General features: G+C 37.7%; 1 protein-coding gene across 2 annotated transcripts; it reads right to left on the bottom strand.

Moving 5' to 3' along the window:
* Nucleotides 1-96: 96 nt before the first annotated feature.
* On the bottom strand, nt 97-16,465 carry LOC127801625 (calcineurin B-like protein 7). Of its 2 annotated transcripts, XM_052336903.1 has the most exons (11): nt 16,339-16,465; nt 14,599-14,742; nt 7,989-8,206; nt 3,193-3,295; nt 2,288-2,370; nt 2,116-2,175; nt 1,659-1,767; nt 1,463-1,515; nt 906-986; nt 679-791; nt 97-522 (listed from the first exon to the last, which is right to left on the bottom strand). In XM_052336903.1, exons 4-11 carry the CDS (start codon nt 3,269-3,271, stop codon nt 453-455), a joined length of 648 nt encoding a protein of 215 aa, XP_052192863.1. In that variant the 5' UTR covers nt 3,272-3,295; nt 7,989-8,206; nt 14,599-14,742; nt 16,339-16,465; the 3' UTR covers nt 97-452. The 2 variants fall into 2 exon arrangements, with proteins under 2 accessions (XP_052192863.1, XP_052192864.1); XM_052336904.1 differs by lacking the exons at nt 7,989-8,206; nt 14,599-14,742; nt 16,339-16,465 and having other exon boundaries at nt 3,130-3,263.
* Between the last annotated feature and the right edge of the window lie 53 nt (nt 16,466-16,518).

The following is a 16,518-nucleotide window of genomic DNA, read 5'->3' as shown; positions in this document are numbered from 1 at the left end:
GATAGAGATTCTGAGAATTCTCGAGGCTTGTAACAGTACTAGCTGGAAGTTTCAGCTTTCATTCATTGTTTAATAAAGCTCTTTTGGTGCCATTGATATCAAAAGCTCATATATAAATATCCATTATCACACTCCAACTCCAGTACAAATAATCTTTGCTCCTAACCGTCTTTTTTATATGTCCACAGGTACACAGTAATGCCCTCATCTTAGTTATCCTCACATTTTGCGCATTGTTGGTGTACTTACTCTTTAACACTCTTATGTCTCTTATTTGCAGCCACTTCTGTTCAAGTACACCATGTAAATTGGCACCCTTCAACATTTGTTGGTCAGAACCACATGATGAAGTTTATATCGCCTTCACAAGTCACACATTGCTTCTCCCTGCGTTGAATACCAATACCACCACAATGAAGATTTTTGAACCTCGTAATATGTCATATATATGTTTAGTCCCCCAATTCTGAATCTTCTGTTTCTGTATTCAGTACGAAACAGGGAAATGCAAGCGTTATATCCCTGCCAAGAGCATAAACGATCAAAGATAATAGTTTGCACATGAATTGGAACCAAGTGTGATCAAAGATGAACATAGAGCCAAACAATATCTTTAATTCCTCCCAAAACATTGTTGAAGAGTATTGTTATGCTAATAGGATTGCAAAACAAACTCACATTAAATATGGAAGTGTCATGTTCCTCAACAATGATGGGTTCCTTGCCACATATTCTTTCCATTCCTCCTGATCAATCCTGCCATCACCGTTTAAATCTGCTTCCCTGAAAGTCTTAACATACCAACGTGTGTGAAAATCAATACCTAAAAGACATAGAGACATGTATGAAGAGAAAGAGTGTTCACGTGCAGCCATCCAAGAGCAAAGCCAAGGTCCAGACCAGACCTTATCAACAATGGTTTCAACAATATCATCAGATAGACTCAAATCAGATTCACTCAGAAGCGCCAGCACCATTTCCTTCAACTGTTAATTTGCAAGAAAGAATTTTACGGTTACATTTTTGCTTAAAACATTCCAAATACAATAACCACAAAAACATGATTCGTAAGTTACGATTTTGAAAAATGGGAAAGCTTGCTTCTCGTGCTTCAAACCAGGATCTAATAAAACTGGCCACGAGGGCAGGGTTCACTTTCAAAGTCACAAAGGATCAAGTTTTAACAATAACATATAACTACCTAACTGGCTTAGAACTATCAATGATTGTACTGAGTCTCACCATTAAAATTTGTCAAGGGTTGGAACTGATTAAGAAAAATATATTTTTCAATTGTTGAACAGAAATTCAACCATCAACGGGGGGGCGCAATTATCAGGCTCTGTGAACAGAAATTCAGAAACTGTGGATATGCGGGTGGTGTTTTTTGGAGAAAGAAGTAACAGAAGGGAGCCTATTATGGCTTCAGAATGATGGGATCAAACATGAAAAATGCACTTACCTCCTCATGCTCAATATAGCCAGTGTGCCTTAAATCATACAATCTAAATGCATCTGCAATATTATGCACCAATTAATCAAATTAGCAAAAATTGCAAGCAACCAAATGAAGAAACTCATCTCTTCTAAAAATGACAATGCAGGGATAATAGAAAGAGGTCAACGGGAAAGCCTTCCTTGTCATACTTAGTGCTTACATTTGATTTTCTCTTCTTCAGGAGTTTTTGGATGGAAGACACTTAACGATTGAACAAATTCTCCAAATTCAATATGCCCATTTTTATTCACATCAAACAGATCAAATATCTGCAGAAGGTGAGGGACATAATAAGGAAAATTTATAAGAAAACCATCAAGACTGAATAAATTGCAAGTACAAAAGCAATCATGAAAATCAACAAATATTCAATCACCAATTGTCGAGCAGAATGCTACCTCATGCTGTTGTGGAACTTGTCCCGAGAGGACTTTGCCAAAGAAAAGTTCACCATGTCATGAGAAACACTATCCACAATAACTGATGTTTTCTAAGTTTTAGAAAACAGTCGGATGTTCATTTCTACATAAAATTTTAATCACAACTACGGCAGGTCATGGGACTTTTTCTTCTTCTTTTGTTAAGATCTAAAGCCAGATAATAAATCAGGTACATACCCTATCTGCAAAAAGGTTTTGCCTCTTGCTGTTCTTGAAAAGTGCAAGCTGGAGCTCTGCCTGTTGTGAGACAAATAGCATAAGCAGAGCTCGATGAAATTTAAAAATAGTGACCAAAACCAACCATCAATAACATAAGAAGCAATTTCATAATGATTCTCTGAGAAGATACCTTTTGGATGAACCCGTCATTGATGACAGATTTGCTCAGTTTCTTGTATAGCTCATACAATGCCTCCACTTCGTTAACGCTAACTACCAACCATAAAAAGTATCTCAGGGCTACAAAATGCATTTCAGTGCTATCCAATTTAATTTGGATGATTTAACAAGAACTAATAGGTTAGATAATTAATGCTATGTTTGGAACTGGGATATGTGGAAGGATTTCTACTAAAACATCATTGCTCCACACATCTACTAACTTCCAGTTGGGAGACTAATTTCACAAAGACAAAATCTTAATTATTTGGATGACAAACAACTAGGCCAAATATTGCCTTTTCATACATCAATTAACCATTAGAACCATAAACTCTAATATTATTAGGGAAACTACTGAAGTGCTCATAAGAAGCACTGCAAGCCACACCTCATAAGTAATTAAAAGAACTAGGATGTGGAATGTTATTAAATAAATTTACAAAAGTACTCACTATTACACCCTTTGGGTAGAACTCACCCTCAAAAGCTAGCTAGCTATCAAGGGAAAAGTGCCCAAGAAGTTATAAACCCCACACCAAGAGCCTAAACTTCCGATGTGAGACAAGTCCCACATGTTGAATGAGGGTAGTAGAAAATTTTGAAAACCATTGCCAAGAGGCCCGTTTTAAGCCATAAATGGACTTGCGCAATTTGCAAATTAACCTCTCCCCATGAGAATGAGTATGATGTGGAGGCTGATAATCAAGAGGGAGATCCATATATTATAACGACCCAGATTTTCACCTATTTTTATTTACAATAGTGGAAGCAAATTGATTAAAGATACACATTTCAGGAGCTCTTACATACATATCATGGCATCAACAAATCAAACCCACAAAACACCCCATCTTAGCCCCTGTCAACATTCACCTCCAGAGATTTTTTCGATCGAGAGAGCCCTGTACACATAGAACCTAAAGAAAGGAATATCAACTGCCATAGCATTCATCCCCAAGCACCATTCTTCTTAAACCTGAAATGATGGTAAAGCAAAGTGAGTCACAAGGCTCAGCAAGTATAATAGAAATAAACGAGGCTCAATAGGAAATCGTAACAAGAAGGAATCGCCACGACTAGCCATAACAAAGCTTCCCACATCATGTCTCAAGTTATTGCATATATTCGTTATACTTTACATTATGTGCCCATGTCAAGTTCCAGGTTTATATGGCACATGTTCATGATTATGCAAATGGTTGTTTGGGCACAATTCATATTGTATGCCGTGCACCGTCATGCACGTTCACATTGCTTTTTACATCATGTACCCCCATGAAAGGTTTCATATCATAATGCAACACATGCACGTGCTTAATAAAATACAAATAGCCCTTAGGCTCACATCTGTCAATATGCTTAAGCAAAAATCATATGCAATATCAAAATCCATAATACTCATCAACCATACATCATCCTCTTTGGCATGGTAGCACACGCCTAACCTACCCAGACGTCACCGACACAACGATAGCACAGTGCCCTCGCTCAGAGGCTGAGGGGACAAATACTCATCATAAACCTCACCTGATAATCATATACACAATGTCATGCATGATCATATGCAACTCACACTTTCATGTATATGCAAGGATCTTTACACAATTGTTATGAGAATGTTTATTCGAGTAGTTTAAGGGCAGAAGCCCACAAGTTACGCGTTATGCAAATCACATCATTGAACCCATATTTGTACATTTCTCAACATCTATATGACATAAGGCTTTAGCCCAATATTCAGAAGTCTAAATATTGATATTTGACATGATTCTAACGTACAATTATAGAACCCCTGTATGGGTAAATATTTGTGCCACTTTACTTTCAAGATTAAGAGTAACATCCGTTGTTACTCGCATTATTGACTGGTCCAGCATATGTGATAATATTGAAGCTTTGACGAAGGCTGGTCAGTTGACCGCCACCACCTTATAGGACAACCATGCAAACAAGCCAGTATTGTCACAACCACACCGAATCTCCCTGACACTCTAAGAACCTAGCCCCACATCGGTTCGGTATCATTCCTGAGGAACTAGGGGCGATCCAAAACCCCATGGTAGTTAGAATCGAATATCACCCGAAGTTACATATTTAGTTTAAACCCATCGTCCACAAACTCAAGAACAACTCACATATTATAAAATGGTTACCACGCGTATTTACATAATTAATGTGTGAAACCAAATCATGGTAGGGGAGATAATAAAATATGAAAAACAACGGGGACTTGTGTAAGGATTTAAGAGCAATCAAAGAGGGTTTGGAACTGGCCTTTTAATAGAAGATTCCAAACTTTTTGCTCACCCACTTAGTATTTTTACTAAAACACTAAAACCGCCGTCTAAAATTTATCTGGAAAGCCAGCACCACGACCTTGAATCCCTTAAATAAAAATCCAATATATTAAACCATAAGGTTTATTTATTACCAACATTACCTCAAATATTTTTCATTTAATTCTAACTATTTTTGTACTCACCTGACACATTTAATTTTCTTCCAATTTCCTTTCCACATAAGTGTCTCCTCTGCGCATTCAACTTCTTCTTCGTTTCCCTCTCCTATTTATAGGCATTATCATGCCTTGACAGCCAAGTTTCCCATAATCAATTTCAACCACAATTTCTAATCTTATCTTTCAAGGCTAATCATTACACCTTTTGCTTAATTGCAAAGCAAACCAAAATTTCCAATCTTATCCCCCGAGGCTAATCATCACACTTTTTGCTTAATTACAAAGCAATGGCATATTTATCTATGTAATCATCACTTAGCTTATGCCAATTTCCATCCATGTAATTTTTGCATTTGCCTTCCCTAAACACATCATTAGCTCCACTTTAATCTTGGCCACAAAGCAATTGAATAAGTCTCCAATTTGAGACTTTCCAAGCATAATCATGAGCTTGTCAATTTCCAAGTGTAATCATCAGCTTTGACTTTGCACACACAAGCATCCACAAAATTTTAATATACTTTATATTTACTTAATACATATATATTGCATATACACTTATGCACGGCACCCCTCCTACTTCCAATTTCTCCCACTCTTCTTCACTTTATTATTTGATTTCCTTTCCACTTACAAACATAATAAATTTAATATGCTCAATTAAATTCCTTAACACAACGAATCCTCATAAATAAATCACCTCAAATACCGGAATTAATAATTATCATTTGTCTCCAAAATTCTGGAATGTTACAGTCTCCTCCCCTTAACGGAATTTTGTCCTCAAAATTCGCACCCAACTAATCAAATAACTGATCGAAATTCCTTAACACCATGAAGTGAATTGTATCCTCCCCTAGTTATTTAATTAGTTAGGTGCGAATTTCGAGAATGAAATTTCATTAAGGGGGGAGACTGTAACATTCCGAAATTTTGGAGACAAATGATAATTATTAATTTTGGTATTTGAGGTGATTTATTTATGAGGATTCGTGGTGTTAAGGAATTTAATTGAGCATATTAAATTTATTATGTTTGTAAGTGGAAAGGAAATCAAATAATAAAGTGAAGAAGAGTGGGAGAAATTGGAAGTAGGAGGGGTGCCGTGCACTAGTGTGCATAAGTGTATATGCAATATATATGTATTAAGTAAATATAAAGTATATTAAAATTTTGTGGATGCTTGTGTGTGCAAAGTCAAAGCTGATGATTACACTTGGAAATTGGCAACCTCATGATTATGCTTGGAAAGTCTCAAATTGGAAACTTGTTCAATTGCTTTGTGGCCAAGTAAAGATTAAAGTGGAGCAAATGATGTGTTTAGGGAAGGCAAATGCAGAAATTATGTGGATGGAAATTGGCATAGGCTAGGTGATGATTACATAGATAAATATGCAATTGCTTTGTAATTAAGCAAAAAATGTGATGATTAGCCTTGGGAGATGAGATTGGAAATTGTGGTTTGCTTTGCAATTAAGCAAAAGGTGTAATAATTAGCCTTGGGGGATAAGATTGGAAATTGTGATTTGCTTTGCAATTAAGCAAAGGTGTAATGATTAACCTTGAAAGATAAGATTCGAAATTGTGGTTGAAATTGATTATGGGAAACTTGGCTGCCAAGGCATGAAAATGCCTATAAATAGGAGAGGAAAATTAAGGGAAATGAAGAAGAAGTTGAATGCACATAGGAGAGACTTATGTGGAAAGAAAATTGGAAGAAAATTAAATGTGTTAGGTGAGTACAAAAATAGTTAGAATTAAATGAAAGATATTTGAGGTAATGTTGGTAATAAATAAACCTTATGGTTTAATATATTGGATTTTTATTTAAGGGATTCAAGGCCGTGGTGCTGGCTTTCTAGATAAATTTTAGACAACAATTTTAATGTTTTAGTAAAAATACTAATTTCTATAGCGGGTGAGCAGAAAGCTTGGAATCTTCTATTAAAAAGCAAGTTCCAAACCCTCTTTGACTGCTCTTAAATCTTTACGTAAGTCCCCATTGTTTTCCATATTTTATTCTCTCCCCTACCATGATTCGATTTCACGCATTAATTATGTAAATACGCGTGATAACCATTTTATAATGTGTGAGCTGTTGTTGAGTTTGTAGATGGTAGGTTTAAACTAAATATGTAACTTCGGGTGAGATTCGATTCTAACTGCCACGGGGCTTTGTATCCCCTTGGTTCCTTGGGAATGATACCGAACCGATGTGGGGCTAGATTCTTAGAGAGTCGAGGAGATTCAGTGTGGTTGTAACAATACTGGCTTGTCCGCATGGTTGTCCTATAGGGTGGTGGCGATCAACTAACCAGCCTCCGTCAAAGCTTCAATATTATCAAATATGTTGGATCAATCAATAATGCAACTAACAACGGGTGTTACTCTTAATCTTGAAAGTAAAATGGTACAAATATTTACGCATACGGGGGTTCCATAACTGTACGTTAGAATCATGTCAAATATCAATATGTAGACTTGTGAATATTGGACTAAAGCCTTATGCCATATATATGTTGAGAAACATACAAATACGAGTTCAATGATGTGATTTGCATAACATGGAACATGTGGGCTTCAGCCCTTGAACTACTCGAATAAACATTCCCATAACAACTCTGTAAAGACCCTTGCATATACATGAAGATGTGAGTTGCATATGATCATGCATGACATTGTATATATGATTATCAGGTGAGGTTTATGATGGGTATCTGTCCCCTCAGCCTCTGAGCAAGGAAACTGCTATTGTTGTGCCGGTGACATCCGGGCAGGTTAGGTGTATGCTGTCATGCTAAAGAAGGTGACGTATGGTTGATGAGCATTATGGGTTTTGATATTGCATATGGTTTTGTTGAGCATATTGACAGGTGTGAGCTTAAGGGCTATTTGTATTTTATTGAGCATGTGTATGTGTTACATTATGATACGAAACCTTTCGTGGGAGTATATGATGTAAAAAGCAATGTGAACATGAATGTGCATGACGGTGCACGACATACAATATGAACTGGGCCCAAACGGCCATTTGCATAATCATGAACATGTGCCATATAAACCTGGAACTTGACATGGGCACGTAATGTAAAGTATAACAAATATATGCAATAACTTGAGACATGACGTGGGAAGCCTTGTTATGGATAGTCGTGGTGATTCCTTCTTGTTACGATTTCCTATTGAGCCTCGTGTTTTCCATTATACTTACTGAGCCTTGTGGATCACTTTGCTTTACCATCATTCCAGGTTTAAGAAGAATGGTGCTCGTGGATAGACGCTATGGCGGTTGTTATTTATTCCTTTAGGCTCCATGTGTATAGGGCTCTCCCGACCAAAAAGATCTCTGGGGTGAGTGTAGATAGGGGCTCAGATGGTGTGTTTTGTTAGATTTGATCTGCTAATGCCATGATGTGTATGTAAGAGCTCCTGAAATGGGTAATTTTAACCAATTTCCTTCTGCTATTGTGAATAAAAATTAAGGTGAAAACCTAGGTTGTTATATATATACCTCCTCAAACAGATCCCTATTCAAAAAGGCATTATTAACATCAAGTTGGACTAAAGACCACTTGTTAATGGCAGCAAGAGCAAGAAGAACTTTGACTGTGACCAATTTGGCAACAGGGGAAAAAGTGTCGATAAATTCTTAACCCCTTCTGTTGAGTATATCCTTTGGCCATCAAACGGGCTTTATGCCTCTCAACAGTCTCATCTGACCTATATTTGATTTTGCATACCCACTTACAACCAATGGAGTGTTTGTCAGGTGGAAAAGGAACAATAGACCAGGTGTTAGTATGTTGCATAGCCCCCCACTCAGCAGCCATGGCATCATGCCAATGAGCAAATTTGACAGCCTGATGATAATGCTAAGGTTCAAATGTAGAAGAAACAGAAAGAAAAAAGGAGCTATAAGAATAAGACAAATTGGTGTAAGGGATACAAGGTTTCAGGAAGAAGCAGTGCTCTGCTGGTCTAGAGGCTGCAATGGAAATCTCAAAGATAGGAAGGAGGTTTTGTGACTCTAGCAGACCTGTGGATAGGGGAAGAAGGCAAATCAGGAGGTTGAGGATTGGAAAGAAGTGCATGATCCTTGGCAGAACCTGAGGATGTAGTAGGTTCAGTCACAGGTATAAAGGTACAAGGTAAATCCAGAATAGGCTTGGGTAAAACAAGGTTAGGGAAGGGGTCAATTAGTTCATCAGTGGCAGAGACAGAATGAAAAGGGAAGATGTGGTTCATGGAAGACAACATCTCATGAAACAAAGATGGCTTTGGTAGCAATGTCATACAACCTGTATCCTTTCATACCAGGAAGATAACGAATAAAGATACAAGGGGTAGCTCTAGGATGAAATTTGGACTGATGAGAGGGCAAAGTGGCAGCAAAACATAGGCTGCCAAATACTCTAAAAGAACCATAGTCAATAGGAGAATGATACAACAATTGGTAGGGAGATTGATAATACAACACATTGGCTGGTGTCCTATTTATAAGAAATGCAGCAGTAAGGACACATTCACCCCAAAACTTGATAGGTACCCGGGACTGAAAATATAAGGCTTTAGCCACATTGAGAAGGTGTTGATGTTTTCGTTCTACAATCGAGTTTTACTCAGGTCTCTCTACACATGAGAATTGGTGAACAACCCCTTTTGAAGCAAAAAAATCAATAAACAGTAACTCAGGGGCATGATCAGACCTAAAACCCTTAATCACAGCATGGAACTGAGTCTCAACGAGGGAGAAGAACTTGGGGATAATAGATCTAGCCTCAGACTTATGCTTCAAAAGAAAAACCCAGGTAAATCTTGTACAATCATCTACCAAAGTCAGAAAATACCGATGTCCAGCATAGGCAGGAACATGATAGGGGTATCACAATGAATAATGTCAAAAGCATTCTTGGACAAATGATTATTTGAAATAAAGGACAAGCCTCTCTGTTTAGCTAATGGACAAATGGAACAAGGAACATCATTGTTCTTGTGATCATGTTTAAAATGCAACACATCCTTCAAATGGACCAACTTCTTAAAAGAAAGATGGCCTAATCTATTGTGCCATGGATGACTGTTGATCACATTAGCTATTGTGCCATGGATAACTTCTTAGGTACATTGTGATTCCCAAGTCCAAGCAAATTTGCATCCAAAACATAAAGTCCTTCAACAAGATTACCCCTGCCAATCATCTTCAGGTAGGGAACATCCGGGATAATACAGGCATTATGAAAGAAACTGAGAGACATAGTATTCTGCCCAGTCAATGCACTTACTGATATTAAGTTGAATTTGAAATGAGGCATATATAAGACATTCTCAAGAGCTAGGTGAGAACTAAGTCGCACTGTCCCAATGAAATGAAAATCTGGCTATGATTCGGTAGTGTAACAAAGGCATTTTGAATAGGCCGCATGGATTCAAAAGAAGAATGACTACAACAGATATGATTGGTGGCACCTGAGTCAATTATCCAATAATGAGGACAACTAAGTCTTGGATTAACTGAGATAGAAAAACAGGTACTTGCTGCTTGATCGGTAGAACCATCCACTTTTGCGCCAGTCTTAGCAGCTGACAGGTGGGAACTTAGCATAGTCATCAGGTGCTGATACTGATCAGAACTCAAAGTCTGCACAAAACTCCCAAACCCTTCATGGCTTTTAGACTGATTAGAGGCACAATCAGTGACTTGATTAACAAGAGCAGAGGTTGTCTGACCAAATTGTGGTTGGTGAGTTCTCTATTTAGGTTTGTACCTCGAGGATATTTAGGTTTGTACCCCGAGGATATCCATGCAATTTATAACACTTATCCACAGTATGCCCATTGTACCTGCAGTGTGTACAAAAAGGACGCTCTTTCTTCTGGACTTTACCATAAACAGGTTTGTTCTCATTATGTTTAATAGCAAACATTACCGATTCATTGCCACCACCAGCAACTATATTTCTTTGATTTTCTTCTTGACATATAAGAGCAAAAACTTTATTGATAGGGGAGATGAGGTCCATAAGGAGCAACTGACCTCGAATTTGCGCAAATGAGTCATGCAGTCCCATCAGAAAGGACATGACATACTCGGTTTGATAGTGCTCTGCAAGAGAATTGGTGCCTCCGCAGGAACACTTTCCACACAAGCATATAGGCCTATAGTTGCTAAGTTCCTCCCAAATTGTCTTGAGTTTAGTGAAATAAGAACTTACAGAGAGCTGGCCTTGAGTTAGATTCATCAGTTCTCGTTGTAACTGGAAGACATGAGGTCCATTTCTTTGCTAATAGCATTCCTTGAGATCTATCCAGATCTCATGCGCGGACTCTTAGTAAATCACGCTAGCTGAAATCTCTTTGGATACTGAATTGAGAATCCAAGAGATGACCATATGGTTGTTGCGGATCCACGCATTGCAAAACGGATCACCAATGACTGGCCTTCCAATCGATCCATCAATGAACCCTAGCTTGTTCTTCATGGATAGCGCGACTCCATGAAACGTAATTTTCCCCAATTAATGGCTGAGAAACTAGAACAAGACCAAGACTATTGGAGTGATGAAGAAAATATGGACTGATGAAGAAAATATGGACTCAAACCATCGTCAATGAAAGAATTGCTCACTGACAAGGAGAAAGTCAAGTCTGTTGCCATGGAACAATTATGGACGAACAGGAGAGATCTGAAAGAAAAACGTGAAGAACCAGACTTCGAACAAGAAGAATGCTAGATCTGTATAAGTTGTCGGTGAATGGCCGGAAACGACCATGCAGATCATAAGAACGGAAGGGAGCTATCGCTCTGATACCATATTGAGACAAAAGAATGAAAATACCTCGTCTCATTCTTGAAAGAAGACCACTTACAACGTTTAAATACAAGTAAGCTATTTTGCTTTAACTAATTAACTGACGAGCAATACCCTAACAACTAACAACTAATGGTACGTACAAAATATAGCATAACAAATAAACCAATATCTATTATCCATACCTTGCAGTGGACCATAACATACCACCACACTTCGTAGTCTGGCGCCCACGACAATGGGTTATGCGCTAGCCACAACTAGTGTCGGATGAACACTGCAATGCCGACGTCACCTCTGTTGCCGCGCGATTGCAACTGGGAGATATAGGGCTGACTTTGATACCACTGTTGCACCCCTTGAATAGAATTCACCCTCAAAAGCTAACTGTCAAGGGGAGGGTGCCCAAGAGGTTATAAACCCTACACCAAGAGCCTAAGCTTCCGATGTGGGACCATAACATACATTGTCACACCCTTAAGGTTGAACAAGGGAGTGAAAGGGGATTTGGAAATTAAGAGAGAAATTTGGGGAAGAAATTAGATGAGAGGGAGAGAAATAATAGATGAGATAAGGGAGAAGATAACTGTGTGTGTGTGTGTGTGTGTGAGAGAGAGAGAGAGAGAGAGAGAAATATTAGGAAAGAACAGTAGTAAGAAGAAGAGGAGATCGCAAAGAAGAATTAAAGAGAATTTAAAACATTCATCAATTCCATACTTCCTCCAATGTAGGTTGTGGCTTAATATATAAGCTCACAACTGTAGCTACAAGACAAGACTTTATAACTGCCTAAGCTACAAGACAAAAAAGGAGAAAAGACAAAAGAGAAAAATATCCTAATAATCTCTAGCTACAAGACAAATAACCCTAACAAAAATAGAAATTAAAAAACAACTTACAAAAAACCAAAATTACAAATAACACCCTTGGAATGTGACAAAATTTCCCCCTTGACATGTTTCTTGTCCCCCAATGAATTTATTATCATTGAGCCATTGTTATTCATCCAATCTCAACTTTCTCTATCTATTTTATTCTTCTTTCTTTCTTTCTCCTTCTAGGCTTTTTCCTCTTTTCTTTTATGTTCCTGATCTCTTGCTCTTCCGTTGTTAGGACCAGCACCAGGAACTGGTCTGCTCTAGCTGAAATGACAATAAGATTGTCATATTGCTTAGGATCAAACATTAGACTAGGCACTCGGGCTACTACAATGGCCTTTGCTTCCTCTGTCAATTCATCGAATAATTTCTCATTTTTCTCTAGTACCCTCTCAATAGGCACATCTTGATCTATTAGCTCTTCTTCTGATTTATTGACAATTGTAACCGAATTCATTTCAACAAATTCCTTTCCTAGTGGAGCCTCAATAACGTCTTCGATAGCTGCCATTCCTTCTTTGTCATCTTGGATTGTTTGCTCCAATTTAGGTCTTTCCTCAGCTGCAGTAGAAAAATTCCGAACAAACAAACTACCTTTCGAAACTTTTCTTTTTAAGGACTTAGCATGTTCTGTGGAAAAATATTCAGTTGGAATACTAACTTGGAACTTCTGTGAAAACAGAGTCAGTAAGTCATCCAGCTTGTGTTTGAGGTCTACAAGTTTATTGCGTGCTTCCTTGATTTCTTTTCTCATCGCAGCACATTCTTCTGTGATTCCTTTTTCGATTACAACCCAAATTTCTCGAGAGTTACTCGCCTCCACTTGAATCTGTCCTAAGCCTTAGGGTCGCCTGCAGATCGCTTGACTTATAGCCAAGGACTGATAAGAAAATAACCGTCGAGAAGCGTTAGGAAGCAACGATCGAGTACATCTAATATTATCGAGAATTAATAGTTGGGGAGGGTCGGAAATCATCACCTTCCAATCAAAATTGCAGCACATAACAATTCTAATTTGAAGCCGTTTCTAACAGCCGCCATGAACCGCCAATCTAAATAGCGGTCGAAATTGGCCTTCTGAAATCTGAACCTAACTACTTGCAAAGATCCCACCGAGGATTGAACGGCTCTGATACCAATTGTCACACCCTTAGGGTTGAACTAGGGTGTGAAAGGGGATTTGGAAATTAAGAGAGAAATTTGGAGAAGAAATTAGATGAGAGGGAGAGAAACAGCAGATGAGATAAGGGAGAAGATAACCGAGAGAGAGAAAGAGAAATATTAGGAGAGAACACTAGCAAGAAGAAGAGGAGATCACAAAGAAGAATTAGAGAGAATTCAGAACATTATATAAGCTCACAGCTGTAGCTACAAGACAAGGCATTATAACTGCCTAAGTTACAAGACAAAAAAGGGAAAAGACAAAAGGGAAAAATATCCTAGCAACCTCTAGCTACAAGACAAATAACCCCAACAGAAATAGAAATTAAAAAACAAATTACAGAAAACCAAAATTACAAATAATACCCTTGGAATGTGACAAATTTTTCCCCCTTGAAATGTTTCTTATTCCCAAAGAACCTATTATCATTGGGCCATTGTTATTCATCCAATCCTAACTTTCTCTATCTATTTTATTCTTCTTTCTTTCTTTCTTTCTCCTTCTAGGCTTTTTCCTCTTTTCTTTTATATTCCTGATCTCTTGCTCTTCCGCTATTAGGACCAACACCAAAAACTAGTCTGCTCCAGTTGAAATGATAGCAAGATTGTCATATTGCTCAAGATCAAACATTAGACTAGGCACTCGGGCTACTGCAATGGCCTTTGCTTCCTTTGTCAATTTATCGAATAATTCCTCATTTTTCTCCAGTACCCTCTCAATAGCTACAAGACAAGGCATTGTAACTACCTAAACTACAAGACAAAAAAGGAAAAGACAAAAGGAGAAAATATCCTAACAATCTCTAGCTACAAGACAAATAACCCTAACAGAAATAGAAATTACAAAACAAATTATAGAAAACCAAAATTACAAATAATACCCTTGGAATGTGATACTCACTACAACAAACTGTAAATGATGATAGGAGGCACCTTTACGATGGAAAATTCGTGACAGGTCTTTGAAACTTACAAGGTGTTTGAGATGTGAGAATGTTAAGATCTTCTCTTCCAGGCTGTCTAGATTTCTTTGAAACTTTGCTACCCGTAATAGAACAACCGAGTCCCAGTATACTTTGTGGGTGAAAGGATGGAAGACTAAGCAGATTTAGCTCTCCTACAAAATCCTGAATGCATCAGTGCAATTAACTATCAGATAGTTTAACGAACCAAAATGGAAAGTGCCGAAGGGAATAAAAGGCACTAAATAATGTTGATATTTGCAGATTCTGATAACACTTATACGTCTGAGTTTTCAGCCTTTGTTTTGGCAGCTCTAGAGAGGCATTCAAAGTTATAAACTTGTGCATGTCATAAACTTGCACATTTTGCAATCCAAGAAGTGGGACGGAAAATGAAATGATATAAACACATTGATAACATAACTTTCTAAGATATGGATCTAACAAAAAACTAAAGAAACTTGTAAGAACTCTGGTCTGTGCACTAGAGCCGGACAAATGAGTGGGTTTGGCTAGTTGAATCAGATACCAGTCAGGAGGCAGGTTGAGCTTATATTAATTCAGACCCAATATTGCTCGCTCCTGCCACTGCAGACAGAAATTGATGCAGAATTTATACAAATTTGAAAGAACATCCTTCAGCCCCCCCCCCCCCCCCCAAAAAAAAAAAAAAAAAAAAAACATTCCCATTTTTCAAGATTGTAAGAAAAAAGTCCAATCAACAGTACCAGCTGCTACTCTACTAGGAAACTATGGCTTGAATTACAGTCATGAGCTCAGAGTTTAAACCACTGTGTATCAGTCCAAGCATTCATTAGTTAAGATTGCAAAACAAAAAGGCGATAAACCTGGTGGAGAAATTAATTATCACAAAGTTTGCAACATAACATTTAGGTACCAATATGACTATGTGATGGGAAGTATTTTAGAAGATGCTATTAATATATTTTGTTATTTTTTTAGAATATTTTTGTTTATTCCTTTCCTAATTAGTTTTGGAAAGATTATATCTTCAAGATTTAGGATGATGGTTAGGATAGGATTTGACCTTTGATATATTTCCTAATTAGCTAGGATCTCTAGCATATATAAATCCTTTGAGATGTATTATTAGGGAGACTTTGATCATTGATATTGAATTCAATAAGTGACTTTGAGTATCGGGTTTACTCTTGTGTTTTACTTTCAGGTTCTGCACCCCTATCTTATTCGGTATTAAAATGAAAGTTTCAACATTAGAGATTATTTCTTTTTTCCTTACTCTGTTTCTTAACAACCAAACAAGAACAAAAACTTCAAAACACACAGAGAACAGAAGCATGAGAAACTGACGCACGGAACAACCCCTTGATATTGATCGACAGACACCTTATTAACTAGAAGCTTAAGGATAGACGGATTTCAAAGTTGTAAAGTTGTACATATGTCACACATCCCTCTCACAGATTCAGCTAACGAGCAATCGAGATAGACCGACCCTAGTCTGCTGAATAAAGGGCCGAAGATTTACGCGTATTTAAAACAGAAAAACAATAAGAAAAGTTATGATCGTCAAAGGTAAGAGAGTTCAGTTCAATACAAAACTACGGAATCCTGATTCGCGCAATAGTTGAAATAAACAAGGAAAATTTTCAGTGGAGGAAACAAATGGAAAGATCAAATTGACTACATCTGCTATGCAGCTTCTTCCGGCATCCATGTTGTTTAAAGCTGAATAAATGCATGGCAAAAGTAGAGGTGAACAGCCTTACTTTTTCGATCGTTTGGGAGTTTAGCGACGATTAGGGTTCTCCTGGACAAGAAAGAGGAAGCATAGACAGGGGAGCGAAGCAAATGTCATCGAAGTGAACCGCGTCTTATATAGCATGTCAATGGCCAACTGAGTTCCGAGAATTTTTTTTTTTTTTTTAAAAAGGTGACCGTAAAATAGG

Source organism: Diospyros lotus, chromosome 5 (assembly GCF_014633365.1).
Source record: "Diospyros lotus cultivar Yz01 chromosome 5, ASM1463336v1, whole genome shotgun sequence".
NCBI lineage: Eukaryota > Viridiplantae > Streptophyta > Magnoliopsida > Ericales > Ebenaceae > Diospyros > Diospyros lotus.
Note: the sequence above shows the minus strand (reverse complement) of the source record. Positions and strands in the feature narration are given on the sequence as shown.

Coding starts and splice junctions, on each gene's coding strand:
- LOC127801625 (XM_052336903.1), bottom strand. CDS start 3,271: ATGAATGCTATGGCAGTTGATATTCCTTTCTTTAGGTTCTATGTGTAC. Junction 987..1,462: donor GCTATATTGAGCATGAGGAG/GTAAGTGCATTT, acceptor GCAAATTAACAG/TTGAAGGAAATGGTGCTGGC. Junction 523..678: donor ATGACACTTCCATATTTAAT/GTGAGTTTGTTT, acceptor TGCTCTTGGCAG/GGATATAACGCTTGCATTTC.